The 15,491-nt window shown below is 46.4% G+C and overlaps 1 protein-coding gene across 1 annotated transcript in view; it reads right to left on the reverse strand.

Annotated features, from left to right (window-relative positions):
- Positions 1-15,491, reverse strand: part of LOC133138183 (transmembrane and coiled-coil domains protein 2-like) — a 57,709-nt gene that overhangs the window by 10,675 nt on the left and 31,543 nt on the right. The window contains exons 4-5 of the mRNA XM_061256724.1: positions 7,593-8,212; positions 3,944-4,079 (exon numbers count right to left, since the gene is read on the reverse strand). Of these exons, the coding sequence (XP_061112708.1) occupies positions 3,944-4,079; positions 7,593-8,212 (756 nt within the window). The remainder of the gene's footprint in view (positions 1-3,943; positions 4,080-7,592; positions 8,213-15,491) is intronic.

The following is a 15,491-nucleotide window of genomic DNA, read 5'->3' on the forward strand; positions in this document are numbered from 1 at the left end:
GACAGATGCACCCGCGCTCTACCCCGGGAAGCCAAACGGGATATAGCCCAGATGGGACCCACCTCCGTAGAACTGCTAGTGGGCCTCCTCGAAAACCATCAGGTCACTCAGAAGATGCTCCAACCTGAACGCACCAAAACCCCGCGCCGCCCAGTTAGGTGCCCAGCACAGGTGAAGCGCCCACCAGCCCGCCCTGACCAAAATCGGCGGGGCAGACCTGACGCAGGGAGACCACGGCCGGAGTGGAGATGCTATAACTGTGGAGAGGAGGGGCATCTAGCCAGGAACTGCCCCGGGAGGGAGGTGTCCAGGCCCACCGCCAGGGGTCCGAGCAGCCCCGCGCACCCCTGCCTGTACCTGACCACCTGCTGGGCGCACCAGAGTACGAAGGCCCCCAGGTTCCCGATACGAGTAGGGGGACAGGACACTGTAGCAGTGCTGGATTCGGGCAGCGCCATCACCTTGGTAAGACCAGAGTTTGCGGGAGAAAAGAGGGGTGAAGAGGTGGCCGTGGCGTGTATCCATGGGGACACCAGAGAATACCCCACGGTGTGGGTCAACCTAATCACACCACGGGGGACGCACGCGGTAAGAGCGGGGGTTGTGCCAAATTTACCCGTACCGGTACTAATGGGAAGAGACTGCCCTTTGTTCCAGACTTATTGGGAGGAGGGGCCCCGGCCTCTGAGGGAGACGAGGCCACGACGGCCCCGCCGGGCTGCCCGCCAGAACCCCCTACCAGTCTGGGCCGCGACGTCTGGGGACAGTGAAGGAGAGGCCCTGCCACCTGAGAGGAACCGCCAACCCAGCACCCCGGCCACCAGTGGAACCATCACTGCGTCCGAGAAAGAGCTTGGGGAGGCCCTGCCCCCGGAGAGAGATGTCCGTCTAGCCTTCTCGGAGGGCCCCCAAGAGGTGAGCGAGGAGGCCGAAGCACCCACACGGTTTGGCACTGCCCAACTACATGAGCCAAAGTTCGCTCAGGCTTGGAGAGATGCCCGAGACATTAACGGGGTACCACAAGGGCCGGTGAGTACACCATCGTATCCCTTCTTCAGGGTAAAACAAGACCTGCTCTACCGAGTCTGTAACCCACAGGGGGAGGAAGTGGAACAGCTGCTCGTCCCTCAACCGTTTGTGCCCCGAGTCCTCTACTTAGGTCATACTCACCTGCTGGGAGCCCATCTGGGGATGGAGAAGACCTACGAGAGGATCCTGGCAAGGTTCTACTGGCCCGGGGTGAAAAAGGCTGTGGAGGACTACTGCCGACACTGTGCCGTGTGCCAACTCCACAGCCCTAAGGTAACCCTTCGGAACCCACTAATACCCCTGCCAATAATTGATGTTCCCTTCAGGAGGATTGCGATGGACATCGTGGGGCCCTTACCGAAGTCCAGCCGGGGACATCGGTACATCCTCGTAATCCTGGATTATGCAACCCGCTACCCAGAAGCCGTCCCGCTCAGGACCGCGACCGGAAAGGCGGTTGCCAGGGAGTTGTTCCTGCTGTTTAGCAGGGTCGGAATAGCGGAGGAACTCCTGACCGACCAAGGATCGTGTTTCATGTCGGGGGTCCTAAAGGAGATGTGCCGGCTGCTACAAGTGACCCAACTACGAACCTCCGTCTACCACCCCCAAACCGACGGACTAGTGGAGAGGTTCAATCAGACCCTCAAAGCCATGCTGAGGAAAATGATTGAAACGGACGGTAAGGACTGGGACCAGCTCTTACCCTATCTTCTCTTCTCAGTCTGAGAGGTACCCCAGAGCACCACCGGCTTTGCCCCTTTTGAACTGCTATACGGTAGACGACCCCGTGGATTACTGGACCTGGCGAAGGAGGCTTGGGAACAGCAACCGTCCCGAACCCGCAGCCTGATCGAGCATGGGGAGCAGATGGACCGGCGGATGGCCCAGATCTGGCCCATGATGAGGGCCCACATGGAACGGGCACAACGGGAGCAAGCCAGGCTGTATAACCGGGGAGCCCAGGTGAGAGAATTCGCCCCAGGAGACAAGGTGATGATTCTAGTCCCCACCAGTGAATGTAAATTTCTGGCCCAATGGCATGGGCCGTATGAGGTCGTGGAACGCACAGGACCTGTGAACTACCGAGTGAGACAGCCGGGGCGACGACACCGCCTCCAAATCTACCACGTCAACCTGATGAAGAGGTGGCATGAGCCACCCCCAGCTCCGACCCCAGTCCTCTCTGCCCAGTGGCTGCCCCCACCGACCCCTGACGTGAGTATTGGAGAGCAACTGAGCTCCCGCCAGCAGCAAGCGCTACGTGAGCTGGTGAATCGAAGCCGGGACATCTTCTCGACTATGCCCGGCCGCACCCACCTAATCGCCCACGACATCAGCACTGAACCTGGGAAGACGGTAAGATTACGACCCTACCGAATCCCAGAAGCTCGCCGACACGCCATACAGGAGGAGGTGAAGAGAATGCTCGACCTCGGGGTTATTGAGGAAAGCCGCAGTGCCTGGTCCAGTCCCGTGGTGCTAGTCCCCAAGCCGGATGGAACCTGGCGGTTCTGTAATGACTTCCGCCGCCTGAACGACATCTCCCTGTGTGACGCGTACCCGATGCCGAGGGTGGACGAACTCATTGAGCGGCTGGGACCGGCCCGGTTCATCAGCACCCTGGACCTGACGAGGGGGTATTGGCAAGTTCCCCTAACACCCCGTGCCAGGGAGAAGACGGCCTTCGCGACCCCGACGGGCCTCTACCAGTACACCGTCCTTCCCTTTGGCGTGCATGGAGCCCCGGCCACGTTCCAGAGGTTGATGGACCAGGTGTTGCGGCCCCACCAGAGGTATGCGCCACCATGCTTCACTGTCTTCACCGTGTACTGTGGCTTGAATTCAGTACCCGGGGGTGGTCTGATGTACTGTTGACGACCACTAGACCCAAAAATAACAATTTCGCTCTCATTAGTCCACAGAATGTTAAGCCATTTCTCTTTGGGCCAATCGATGTGTTCCATGGCAAAATTTATTTATTTATTTTTTCAACAATGGTTCTTTACGGGGGCTTCTTGCTGATAGCTTAGCTTCGATCAAACGTCTTCTGACTGAAACAGCACTTACAGGTACAGGTACATTCTGACTATTCTTCGATCAGTTTTAACAGTAGTCGCTTGTTTTCTTCCGCTTGTTTCGGGTTTTTGTTGCCATTTTAAAGCATTTGAGATCAAATGACGTTGTTCCTCTGAACAATGTTTGGAATGGCCCATTTTACGTAGCAATTCAGAAGGAAATATATTTTATAACAATGTGTGAAACAATTGCTTCCCTTCTTCCTTAATAAAGGACACCTGTTTTTTTACTGAATTAATTATCTATTTAAACTCTACACTGCTATTATTTTGAACACGCCCCTTTCAATGAATGAGTCAATTACTCAGAACAAGCAGTTTGCATGTCATGCCAGGTGGGTCTGTTGTTTTTATGTTACACTACTACATCTACAAGTAAAGTATTTGCCATGCAGAAATATCACTGCCACAAATAACAGTGCTTCATCAGGTTGCTGATGTTGTACTGCTATTTTTTTGAACACAACTGTACATTGATGTAACATGAGAATGGCAGGGCTGAATGTTCTTTTCGGGGGTTAATTCAGAGATAATCCATTTACAGTTTAATTCTGAAACTGTGGCAGGACAAATTAAACTGGCGGGCTGCCACAATTTAGTTAATTAACGGAAAACAATGTGATGTGTGTTTGTCAAGTTTTTTTATTAGATTTTTTTAATTCATGCAAACTTTTTAAAAAGGATTTTTCACATGGCACACCTGAGCTCGTTTGATGGCACCCTGGTTGGGAAACGCCAGCATCTGAAAAAAGCGTCTGCTAAATAACAAACATGTATTGGAATGCAATGTAATGACACAAAATGAAATGAAAGTTGCTTTAGCCCTTTGTGCGGCTCACCTGGATGTCTCTGGCTCTCTCATATGACTGGTATGCCACCTTTTCCTCCATGCTGGCCAGCTCCTGCTTCAGATTGCTCATCTCATTCTGGTGCAGCTCTGTCAGGTCATTCAGCTGCTCCTCAAGGCGTTCGTACCTACAGTACGGAATAAGAGAGAGCTCACATTTCAGCTACAGGCTCAAACACTTTTATATATGTCATGGTGCAAATGAGCCAGCCAAGAGGACCAAAAGGCCAGGGTTTGTAATTAATGGCTGAGAGTATTTCACAAGCTCAGTAGAAAAGCGTAGAAAAGTATTTGAATATGTAGGATTGTGTGCCAGCACAATTACTACAACTTTTATATCTTTAGGTTGATTTATTAAAGTCAGGGAACATACATTTCCATAAGTCGCTGGCTATCCACAACAAACTCACTGCATGGTCTCTATCTCTATGGCAACAGGATATAATCCGGGTACTTTGACGTACATGTCCCTTTTCGGGGGTAGGCATAACACAGCGGGAATAGTGTATTTCACCTAAATTAGCAATATCTTTTGACAATAATATTTTTTTTATTATATTACAAGCTGAGTCTTTTAAGCATTTCCATAATAAGTTTTTACGTTGAGTAGTTTTTGAGAATGAGAGCTTTGATTGACAACAGCACCAGTCTGCATCAACACATTCTCACCAGATAGACAGACAGACAGCAGTGGATAGATAGATAGATATATCGATAGATTGCTCAGGCAATCTATCTATCTATCCATTTGTCTATCGATCCATCTATCCACTACTGTCTATCTATCAATCGATCCGGTGAGAATATGTTGAAGGCTCTACACAAAGAGCCTTCATGAAAGTTCACACACAGAGACTTAATAACAGCTCACACACAGATACTTTATAACAGCTCACACACAGATACTTAATAACAGCTCACACACAGAGACTTTATAACAGTTCACACACAGATACTTAATAACAGCTCACACACAGAGACTTTATAACAGTTCACACACAGATACTTAATAACAGCTCACACACAGAGACTTTATAACAGCTCACACACAGATACTAAATAACAGCTCACACACAGATACTTAATAACAGCTCACACACAGAGACTTAATAACAGCTCACACACAGATACTTAATAACAGCTCACACACAGAGACTTTATAACAGCTCACACACAGATACTTAATAACAGCTCACACACAGATACTTAATAACAGCTCACACACAGATACTTAATAACAGCTCACACACAGAGACTTTATACCAGCTCACAAACAGAGATGATCTGGAGTATTGACCCTTTGCCTGGACTCTGTATTACAAACTTCCTCATCCCTACCGAATCTGTTTGCTGGCTTTTGATCTTCACCTGTCTGACCTGCCTGTTTTATAAGAAAGACTTTGTTATAAAATCTCGGTCTCGCATCTGGGTCGCTTGTTCTACGAACCTGATAGAACTCACAGACAGAGCCATTATCAAAACTCACACACACACACACACACAGCCTTTATAACAGCTCACATACAGAGACTTTATACCAGGTCACACACACACACACACACACACACACACACACACACACACACACACACACACACACACAGCCTTTATAACAGCTCACATACAGAGACTTTATACCAGGTCACACATACACACACGCACACACACACACACAGCCTTTATAACAGCTCACATAGAGACTTTATACCAGGTGTCACACACACACACACACACACACACACACAGCCTTTATAACAGCTCACATACAGAGACTTTATACCAAGTCACACATACACACACGCACACACACACACACACAGCCTTTATAACAGCTCACATAGAGACTTTATACCAGGTCACACACACACACACACACACACACACGCACACACACACACACAGCCTTTATAACAGCTCACATACAAAGACTTTATACCAGGTCTCACACACACACACACACACACACACACACACAGCCTTTATAACAGCTCACATACAAAGACTTTATACCAAGTCACACATACACACACGCACACACACACACACACAGCCTTTATAACAGCTCACATAGAGACTTTATACCAGGTCACACACACACACACACACACACAGCCTTTATAACAGCTCATATACAGAGACTTTATACCAGGTCACACACACACACACACACACACACACACAACACACACAGCCTTTATAACAGCTCATATACAGAGACTTTATACCAGGTCACACACACACACACACACACACACACACACACACACACACACACACAGCCTTTATAACAGCTCATATACAGAGACTTTATACCAGGTCACACACACACACACACACACACACACACACACACACACAGCCTTTATAACAGCTCATATACAGAGACTTTATACCAGGTCACACATGTAGTGCCTTTATAAGCAGCCTGTAGCGTAGTGGTTAAACACATGACTGAGACCCGCATGGGTAGTGGTTCAATCCCCGGTGTAGCCATGATAAGATCAGTGCAGCAGTTGTACCCTTGAGCAAGGCCCTTAACCCCACATTGACCTAGGGGGGGATTTTCCCCAGTTTATTCTAATCCAGGGGTTGGCGACCTTTACTAAAGCTCACCTTTACTATAAAAAAAATGTCTGGAGCCACAAAACATATTTGAGCCTTATAATGAGGGTAACAGAGCCTATCAAGCCTAAATTAGCCGACCAACATTACTAATAGGAGTAAATGAGCATTCATTAAAATGCTTTACCACATGTTACTGCTATATGTGACTGCAGTGGGGTATTTATAACTATTTGGTTCTTTAACTTTGAGTTTCCACTCCAGTAATACCATGTTCTGTTTCACCTTTCAGTGGTATTAACTCAATTATTTCTTCCTGCGGCCCATCAGAGTTCACATGCCTGCACAGAATATAGTTCACATCGCTCGACTCATCGCATGCTGGAGCTGAATTGATGTCCTCAATTTGCTGATGGGTGTATCGAGAGGCATATCTTTTATTTTATATCTATATATCATTTGCTTTTGAAGTCTGAGAAAAGTTGATAGTCTGATATTTCAATGAATGACTCTTTCATGTATTAAACGGCTTTCCACACCTCCTGAGGTGGCACAAAACTAGCAGCAGTAGTGGAGTTTTGAGATTCTTAAAAGTAGCTCCATTTGCTCTTCTCTGCTTTCTGCAGCAGCTCTGAAATGGCTCTCTCATATCCCCAGCCAGACACTTTTAGGCAAATGCAGTGTGTTTGCTGTTCAATATAACTTTTTTTGTTGCTTGCTAATTTCTCACCACAGATTAAGCATCCAGCAGCGTTACCAGTAAAAGAAAACAAATCTGTCCACACACTATTAAATTCTCCATTTTCCTCTGCAAATTGTTTTGGGGGGGGGGGGGGTTTGGAATCCATATCTAGGGGGACTCAAGAATAGCCATATGTATGCACTAACCACCGCTATTGAGGTTCGGAAAATGTAAGAGGACGTTGGCTATGATGCGCATTTTAGATCCACATGAGGCTCCGGAAATCGTTTTGGATAAAATCGTCAGCTAAATAACATGTAATATTATAAAACACACACACAGAGCATTTATAACAGCTCACAAACAGCCGGTACTGAATAGTATTACGCGGCCGTACCGGTATCTCTCCTCCTGAAGGCACTGGGTCATGTAGGAATAGTCGCTGTGCAGTTGCGACTTCATGTCGTCGATGTCGTCCTCCAGACTGGACTGGCCGGCCTTGACCTCGCGTAGCTCCTCCAGCACCATGTCCCAGGAGCTGTGCAGGTGGTGGTGCGTGTCCAGCATGTTGGACTTGGGGCTGCCCATGGGAGGAGGCAGGGCCCCCAGGGGCCCCGGGCCCAGGCCCCCGGCCCCGGAGTTGCTGCCTGCGGCGGAGCCGGACGTGCCGCTGGAGCACTCGTCCTCGCTGGCGTATTTGGGGCTGGAGACCAGCGTGGCGCTCCCGCTGAGGGCCCGCGGGGCCTCCTCCGCCTGCGGGTCCTCCAGGGTGTCCTTCAGCTGGGCGATGTTGTCGGCGCTGCCAAACTTGTTTCGGATCAGGCTGGCGAACTCGCGAGGCTTTGAGACCACGGCCGTGTGCGAGAGCGCCGACACGCCCCCCTTCACCCCCTCCACCACCCCCCCCCCAAAGCCACTGATCCCCGCACGCACATTGGCCCGCACGTTGGCCCCCACGTCCTTCAGACCCTGCTGCATGTCCCGCAGCACGTCCTTGGGCTGGCGGCTGGGTCCGTTCTACAGAGAGAGAGAGAGAGAGAGAGAGAGGGAGGGAGAGAGAGGGAGAGAGAGAGAGAGGGAGGGAGAGAGAGAGAGAGAGAGAGAGAGAGAGAGAGAGAGGGAGAGAGAGAGAGAGAGAGAGAGAGGGAGAGAGAGAGAGAGAGAGAGAGAGAGAGAGGGAGAGAGAGAGAGAGAGAGAGAGGGAGAGCGAGAGAGAGAGGGAGAGAGAGGGAGAGAGAGAGAGAGAGAGAGAGGGAGAGAGAGAGAGAGAGAGAGAGAGAGAGAGAATAATAATACATCTTTTCATTACTGTTTATTATTATTGTTGTTTGTTGTTTATTTTATTATTTTTTAACTGTTGACTTCATTCTTGATGTTTTACTTTTATGCACTTATATACATGTATATTTCATGTTTGCTTTGGCAATATGTACCCATGTAAATAAAGCACATTGAATTGAATTGAGAAGAGAGAGAGACAGAGAGAAAGAGAGACAGCCAAGATGCCGAGAGTGTCAAGAGCATCAAGACATCTTTTAAAAATTGTTACTTTTTCACTATGTTATTGATGAAACAAATAATTACGGTATGTAACAGAATAACAAAGAAAGGAGCACTGAACAAGTGTAGAATAGGATAATTTGTGTACAAAGTGAAAAAAATCTATGCAGAACACAATACAAAACAAACTTAGCATATATTATCAAACAAAGCGAATTAGCAAGCAAAGATAACTGTACTATCCATCCATCCATCCATTATCTGAACCCGCTTATCCTGATCAGGGTCGCAGGGGGGCTGGAGCCTATCCCAGCATACATTGGGCGAAAGGCAGGAATACACCCTGGACAGGTCGCCAGTCTATCGCAGGGCACACACACCATTCACTCACACACTCATACCTACGGGCAATTTAGACTCTCCAATCAGCCTAACGTGCATGTCTTTGGACTGTGGGAGGAAACCGGAGTACCCGGAGGAAACCCACACAGACACGGGGAGAACATGCAAACTCCGCACAGAGAGGCCCCGGCCGACGGGGATTCGAACCCAGGACCTCCTTGCTGTGAGGCGGCAGTGCTACCCACTGCACCATCCGTGCCGCCCTCAACAGTATTATTAATAACTGAAAGCAGTTATTTATTTAACAACATTAAATCATTTTACTTAAAGGCTCAAAAACAATTTTGCAAGCTGAACATTAGCACAGAGGAAGATGGAATAAAGTGAAAGTTTGAATTGGAGTGCTTCAGACATTGTAACAATTTTGGTTGCTATGGCAACAGAGCATGTCTATGTTCTGTGTGTCTGTGTGTCTGTGTTCTCACTCCGGTCCTTGTTTTTCCTCTTTCCCTATTACGTGTCTCCACCTCCCACTCCTTATATGTATTTCCTTCATGACAAATCATAAAAGACAACAACACCCTGATCAAGGCACTGAACCCCCAAACTCACAAAGATAAAATCAACCTCAGCAGAGGAGAGAGCCAAGCACTACATCAGCTGGCAAACAATAAACAAACTGTGATCAAACCAGCTGACAAGGGGAGTGCCATAGTGATCATGGACAGAACACAGTACATTCAAGAAGCACACAGACAATTACACAACACCACACACTATAAGAAATTAATAAATACATCACAAAAAAACAAAGTTTTTACCTAAGGGGGGAGGAAAATCCTAGACCAAGGGTTTTTTACCTCCTCCCCAAAATACACAAGCAGCCTCAGTCCTGGAGCGTACCATATGAGGTCCCGGCAGGGAGACCTATTGTTTCAGACTGCAACAGCGAATCCTACAGGATCGCAGAATACATAGATCATTTCCTCACTCCACTGTCAACTAAGCACAACAGTTATATAAAAGACACATACGACTTCATACACATAGTCAAAAACACTAAAATAACACAAGAAACCCTCTTATTCACAATTGACATAGATAGTCTCTACACAAACATAAACACTGCAGCAGGGCTTCCAGCTGTAAAACTCTGGATGGAGAAGTACCCAGACGACAGCCGCCCGGATACATCCCTCCTACAACTGTTAGAAATCAGCCTGACAAAAAATGACTTTGAATTCAATAAAGAATTATTTTTACAAATCAGCGGCATGGCGATGGGTAAAATATTTGCACCGGCCTACGCTAACATTTACATGGAACACTGGGAGGAGACAATTATTTTAGATACTTAGATGACATATGGGGAACATGGACACACAGTTCAGAGTACTTCAAACACTTTATACAAATCCTCAACACACACCATAGAACGATAACAGCTAAATACATCACGCATAACCAACAAATAGATTTCTTGGACACTACCACATACAAGGGACATTTTCCCAAACACACACTTTAGATACTAAAGTTTTCTTTAATGATACTGACACACACACACTTTTACATAAAAACAGTCTCCACCCTAAACACACTTTCAAGGGCCTGATCAAATCACAATTGCTCAGGTTCAACAGGATTTGCACACAGGTAATAGAATAGAGGCTACCCAGACCCTCTTCAATGCATTAAAACCAAGGGTGTATTCCAGATCTTTCCTTAGACAGGTCCGGAAAAACTTCTTAACCACCAGACACGCGGAAAATCATCCCGCTAATCACCACCTACTCAGCATTTAGCCTAGCTGCAAATAGAAAAATTTTATTTAATCTACCCCGCACCCTATAGAACACAAACATTACCCAGAACTATTAAATTATCTCAGCGTATAAAAGAAATAAAAATCTTATCATCTGGTGAGCAGAAAACTACCAGAAATTAATACTATACACAGGGCCCAGTATTCTACAAACAAGCCACTACGGTCAGGAACACCACTACTAACACAACCTACATAATAATACAAACACTATCCAAAAATACTCAAAACTGCACAACATATATATAATATTAGAAATCACACACACCTGGTGGCTCATTTCCTTCACCATGGACTTGAGGCACTAGAAATATTGGGCCTTCAAACAAATAATAACTGGACACCGGAGGAGAGATGCAGGTTAGAGAAACACTGGATTCTCAAACTTAGCACTCTATTTCGAAGAGGACTGAACAAACGCACATAGAACACCAACACAAGAGGGACCAAATTCTTCCTACTTAAAGGCTTCAGTACTCTGAATGGCCAGTGCAAACCTAATATGGGACAACTTGGGAAATAAAGATTTCTTACTTACCTAACCCTGACCCTGACCCTAACCCTGACCCATCCACACAGATCTCTGACCACTGCTACAGCCATGTACAATGTCTACTGTATGTCAAACAACATGTACTCTCCACTGGGCAAATTTGTTTAAGATTCAAACTTGAAACTCAAAGAATTCATAAGCTTAGAGCAGCGCACTGTAAAGTGTATTAGCAAAAATCCATATTAAAGTCAAAGGCGATGTACTTATGTACTTATTATGTGCTTTATAAACATGCCCATGCAGGCACGTGCACAAAGGGCCCAATGTGGGCTTTTGCACTCAGTGTTAAGTGCCCTTTTTATGGCTGGTGTTAATTGTATTTTATTTTTTCTTTATTTGTTATTGAAATCCTATCAAATATAAAGAGGGAAATGTATAGTAGTATCCACGAAAGAAATACACCATATCAATTTAAAACACAATTTAAAAAGTACTCCTCCCCCATCCCAGTGGTTTCGTCTCAATCAATCAATCCTCCAACATTCTGAACACAACTTGTCATGAAAAGCACTGCATCCTCAGTTCATTCTGAACACAACTTGTCATGAACAGCACTGCATCCTCAGTTCATTCTGAACACAACTTGTCATGAAAAGCACTGCATCCTCAGTTCATTCTGAACACAACTTGTCATGAAAAGCACTGCATCCTCAGTTCATTCTGAACACAACTTGTCATGAAAAGCACTGCATCCTCAGTTCATTCTGAACACAACTTGTCATGAAAAGCACTGCATCCTCAGTTCATTCTGAACACAACTTGTCATGAAAAGCACTGCATCCTCAGTTCATTCTGAACACAACTTGTCATGAAAAGCACTGCATCCTCAGTTCATTCTGAACACAACTTGTCATGAAAAGCACTGCATCCTCAGTTCATTCTGAACACAACTTGTCATGAAAAGCACTGCATCCTCAGTTCATTCTGAACACAACTTGTCATGAAAAGCACTGCATCCTCAGTTCATTCTGAACACAACTTGTCATGAAAAGCACTGCATCCTCAGTACATTCTGAACACAACTTGTCATGAAAAGCACTGCATCCTCAGTTCATTCTGAACACAACTTGTCATGAAAAGCACTGCATCCTCAGTTCATTCTGAACACAACTTGTCATGAAAAGCACTGCATCCTCAGTTCATTCTGAACACAACTTGTCATGAAAAGCACTGCATCCTCAGTTCATTCTGAACACAACTTGTCATGAAAAGCACTGCATCCTCAGTTCATTCTGAACACAACTTGTCATGAAAAGCACTGCATCCTCAGTTCATTCTGAACACAACTTGTCATGAAAAGCACTGCATCCTCAGTTCATTCTGAACACAACTTGTCATGAAAAGCACTGCATCCTCAGTTCATTCTGAACACAACTTGTCATGAAAAGCACTGCATCCTCAGTTCATTCTGAACACAACTTGTCATGAAAAGCACTGCATCCTCAGTTCGGTTACGGTGAATGACCTCACTCAGGTAGACACTGTTTTAAAACTTACTTTTTTATATATCCGGTAAAAAAACTATGAAGTAGGTCAGTAGGACTAGCCTTGCATCTTTACTAGCCTCAGTACTCGCAAGGAAGCAAGCTCGTCTAATTATGATTAAAACAAAGTTATCTCCGTCGTGCACAAATATGCAATTAATTTCTGAAGCATGTAGTTACATTTTGCCTAGTTTTGGAAGTTTAGTGATCAGTCACCCCTTTTCTTGTTTATAGCCAGTTTTAAAAAAATGTGATGGTTAAAAGTTTCAATCAATCAATCCATTTTGATTGGAAAGTAAGAAGCAACATAAACACTGCTAGAAGATGCAAATAAACTAGTCTCCAATGAAAGGCAGAATACTTCCAGACCCTGGATCAGTTTTTCAGACATATGCATAGATGTAACAAATATATAAGAGTGTGCTTTAGTAGTAGTAGTAGTAGTAGTAGTGTGTGTGTGTGTGTGTGGTGTGTGCACGTGCGCACGTGTGTGTGTATGTGTTTTTGGATATAATATAATTATTTTCCTCTCAGTGTGACGGTGAAAAAGATGTTACTAAAATCTAACTAACTCTAACCGTATGTTTCATTTATAAAATATATGCAGTGTAACAAAATGATAAGGAACATGAAAATAGTGAGTGATTATGGATGGCGGTGGTATGGCAACATCGTGGTGGGGAAAGTGTGTCGGTCGGGTGAGTGCCCTTTTATTTTGCTCGCGTTACAACAGCAACAACGTGCAGTTACAACAGCAATTAAAGATATGGCAGACTCTATTAGCTCATTGCAAACATACATACATCAATGGTTCAAGCCTTAGTGGGCAAGGTGGACCGTATACAGTCCGAAACGAGGGGCCTGAAACGTGAAACTCAAGCAGAAAATGGCGGACCTTGAAGACTTGAGAAAGACGCAACAATATTAGCGTTATGGGGTTAGCACCTGGTAGAGAGGGAGATAATGAGACTGAGTTTCTACACAGAATGCTTCCAACGTGGATACCATTGCTTGGCACTGCACCAATCCAAATTGAAAGGGCTCATGGGATATCTAGCTCACGATCCAACAATGTTGCCGTAAAAACTGTGCGGTGACACACAGGTGAAGTAACAGACCTTGATGCAGGCATCAGTTCCTTACAGTAGCACACCGAGGACCGGGGTTCGATTCCCGGTCCTGTCAAAGCTGAGTTTGGCCGGCTTTCATGGAGCGGCATTATTGGCTCATTACTCCGAGGGAGGGACTCAGCAGGGACTAGAAGGGGTCGCTGCTCTGAGGGAGGGACTCAGCAGGGACTAGTAGGGGTCGCTGCTCTGAGGGAGGGCGTGTTGTTCTCCCTCTGGGCTGCCGAAGGGACGGGGTCGTAAGTGGTTTATCCCCAGCTAACACTAATTGGATTAGATAAGGTAGAATTGCCTACCAAATTTGGAGAAAAACTGAAAAAAAAACTAACTTTCAAAGTTCTCAATTATCAAGACAGAGACACGATTCTACAGGGAGCTCATGAAACCAGAAAGAAAGGTCCAATACAAGACGCTAGAAGAACACTGCATTTTTATGTAGATTACAGTGCACCCACAAACCAGAAAAGAAGGGCCTACAGCGTAGCGTAGCGTAGTGGGGCCTGTAGCGTAGTGGTAAGGCCTGTAGCGTAGTGGTGAAGGCCTGTAGCGTAGTGGTTAAGGCCTGTAGCGTACCGGTTAAGGCCTGTAGCGTAGCGGTTAAGGCCTGTAGCGTAGTGGTTAAGGTACATGACCCTGCAGCGTAGCATAGTGGTTAAGGTACATGACCCTGCAGCGTAGCGTAGTGGTTAAGGTACATGACCCTGTAGCGTAGTGGGGCCTGTAGCGTAGTGGTTAAGGTACATGACCCTGTAGCGTAGTGGTTAAGGTACATGACCCTGTAGCGTAGTGGTTAAGGGACATGACCCTGTAGCGTAGTGGTTAAGGTACATGAGCCTGTAGCGTAGTGGTTAAGGTACATGACCCTGTAGCGTAGTGGTTAAGGTACATGACCCTGTAGCATAGTGGTTAAGGTACATGAGCCTGTAGCATAGTGGTTAAGGTACATGACCCTGTAGCGTAGTGGTTAAGGTACATGACCCTGTAGCGTAGTGGTTAAGGTACATGACCCTGTAACGTAGTGGTTAAGGTACATGACCCTGTAGCGTAGTGGTTAAGGTACATGAGCCTGTAGCGTAGTGGTTAAGGTACATGACCCTGTAGCATAGTGGTTAAGGTACATGACCCTGTAGCGTAGCGGTTAAGGCCTGTAGCGTAGCGGTTAAGGCCTGTAGCATAGTGGTGAAGGCCTGTAGTGTAGCGGTTAAGGCCTGTAGCGTAGTGGTGAAGGCCTGTAGTGTAGCGGTTAAGGCCTGTAGCGTAGTGGTGAAGGCCTGTAGCGTAGTGGTTAAGGCCTGTAGCGTAGCGGTTAAGGCCTGTAGCGTAGCGGTTAAGGCCTGTAGCGTAGCGGTTAAGGCCTGTAGCGTAGTGGGGCCTGTAGCGTAGCGGTTAAGGCCTGTAGCGTAGCGGTTAAGGCCTGTAGCGTAGTGGGGCCTGTAGCGTAGCGGTTAAGGCCTGTAGCGTAGTG

This window comes from Conger conger, chromosome 10 (assembly GCF_963514075.1).
Source record: "Conger conger chromosome 10, fConCon1.1, whole genome shotgun sequence".
NCBI classification, from domain to species: domain Eukaryota; kingdom Metazoa; phylum Chordata; class Actinopteri; order Anguilliformes; family Congridae; genus Conger; species Conger conger.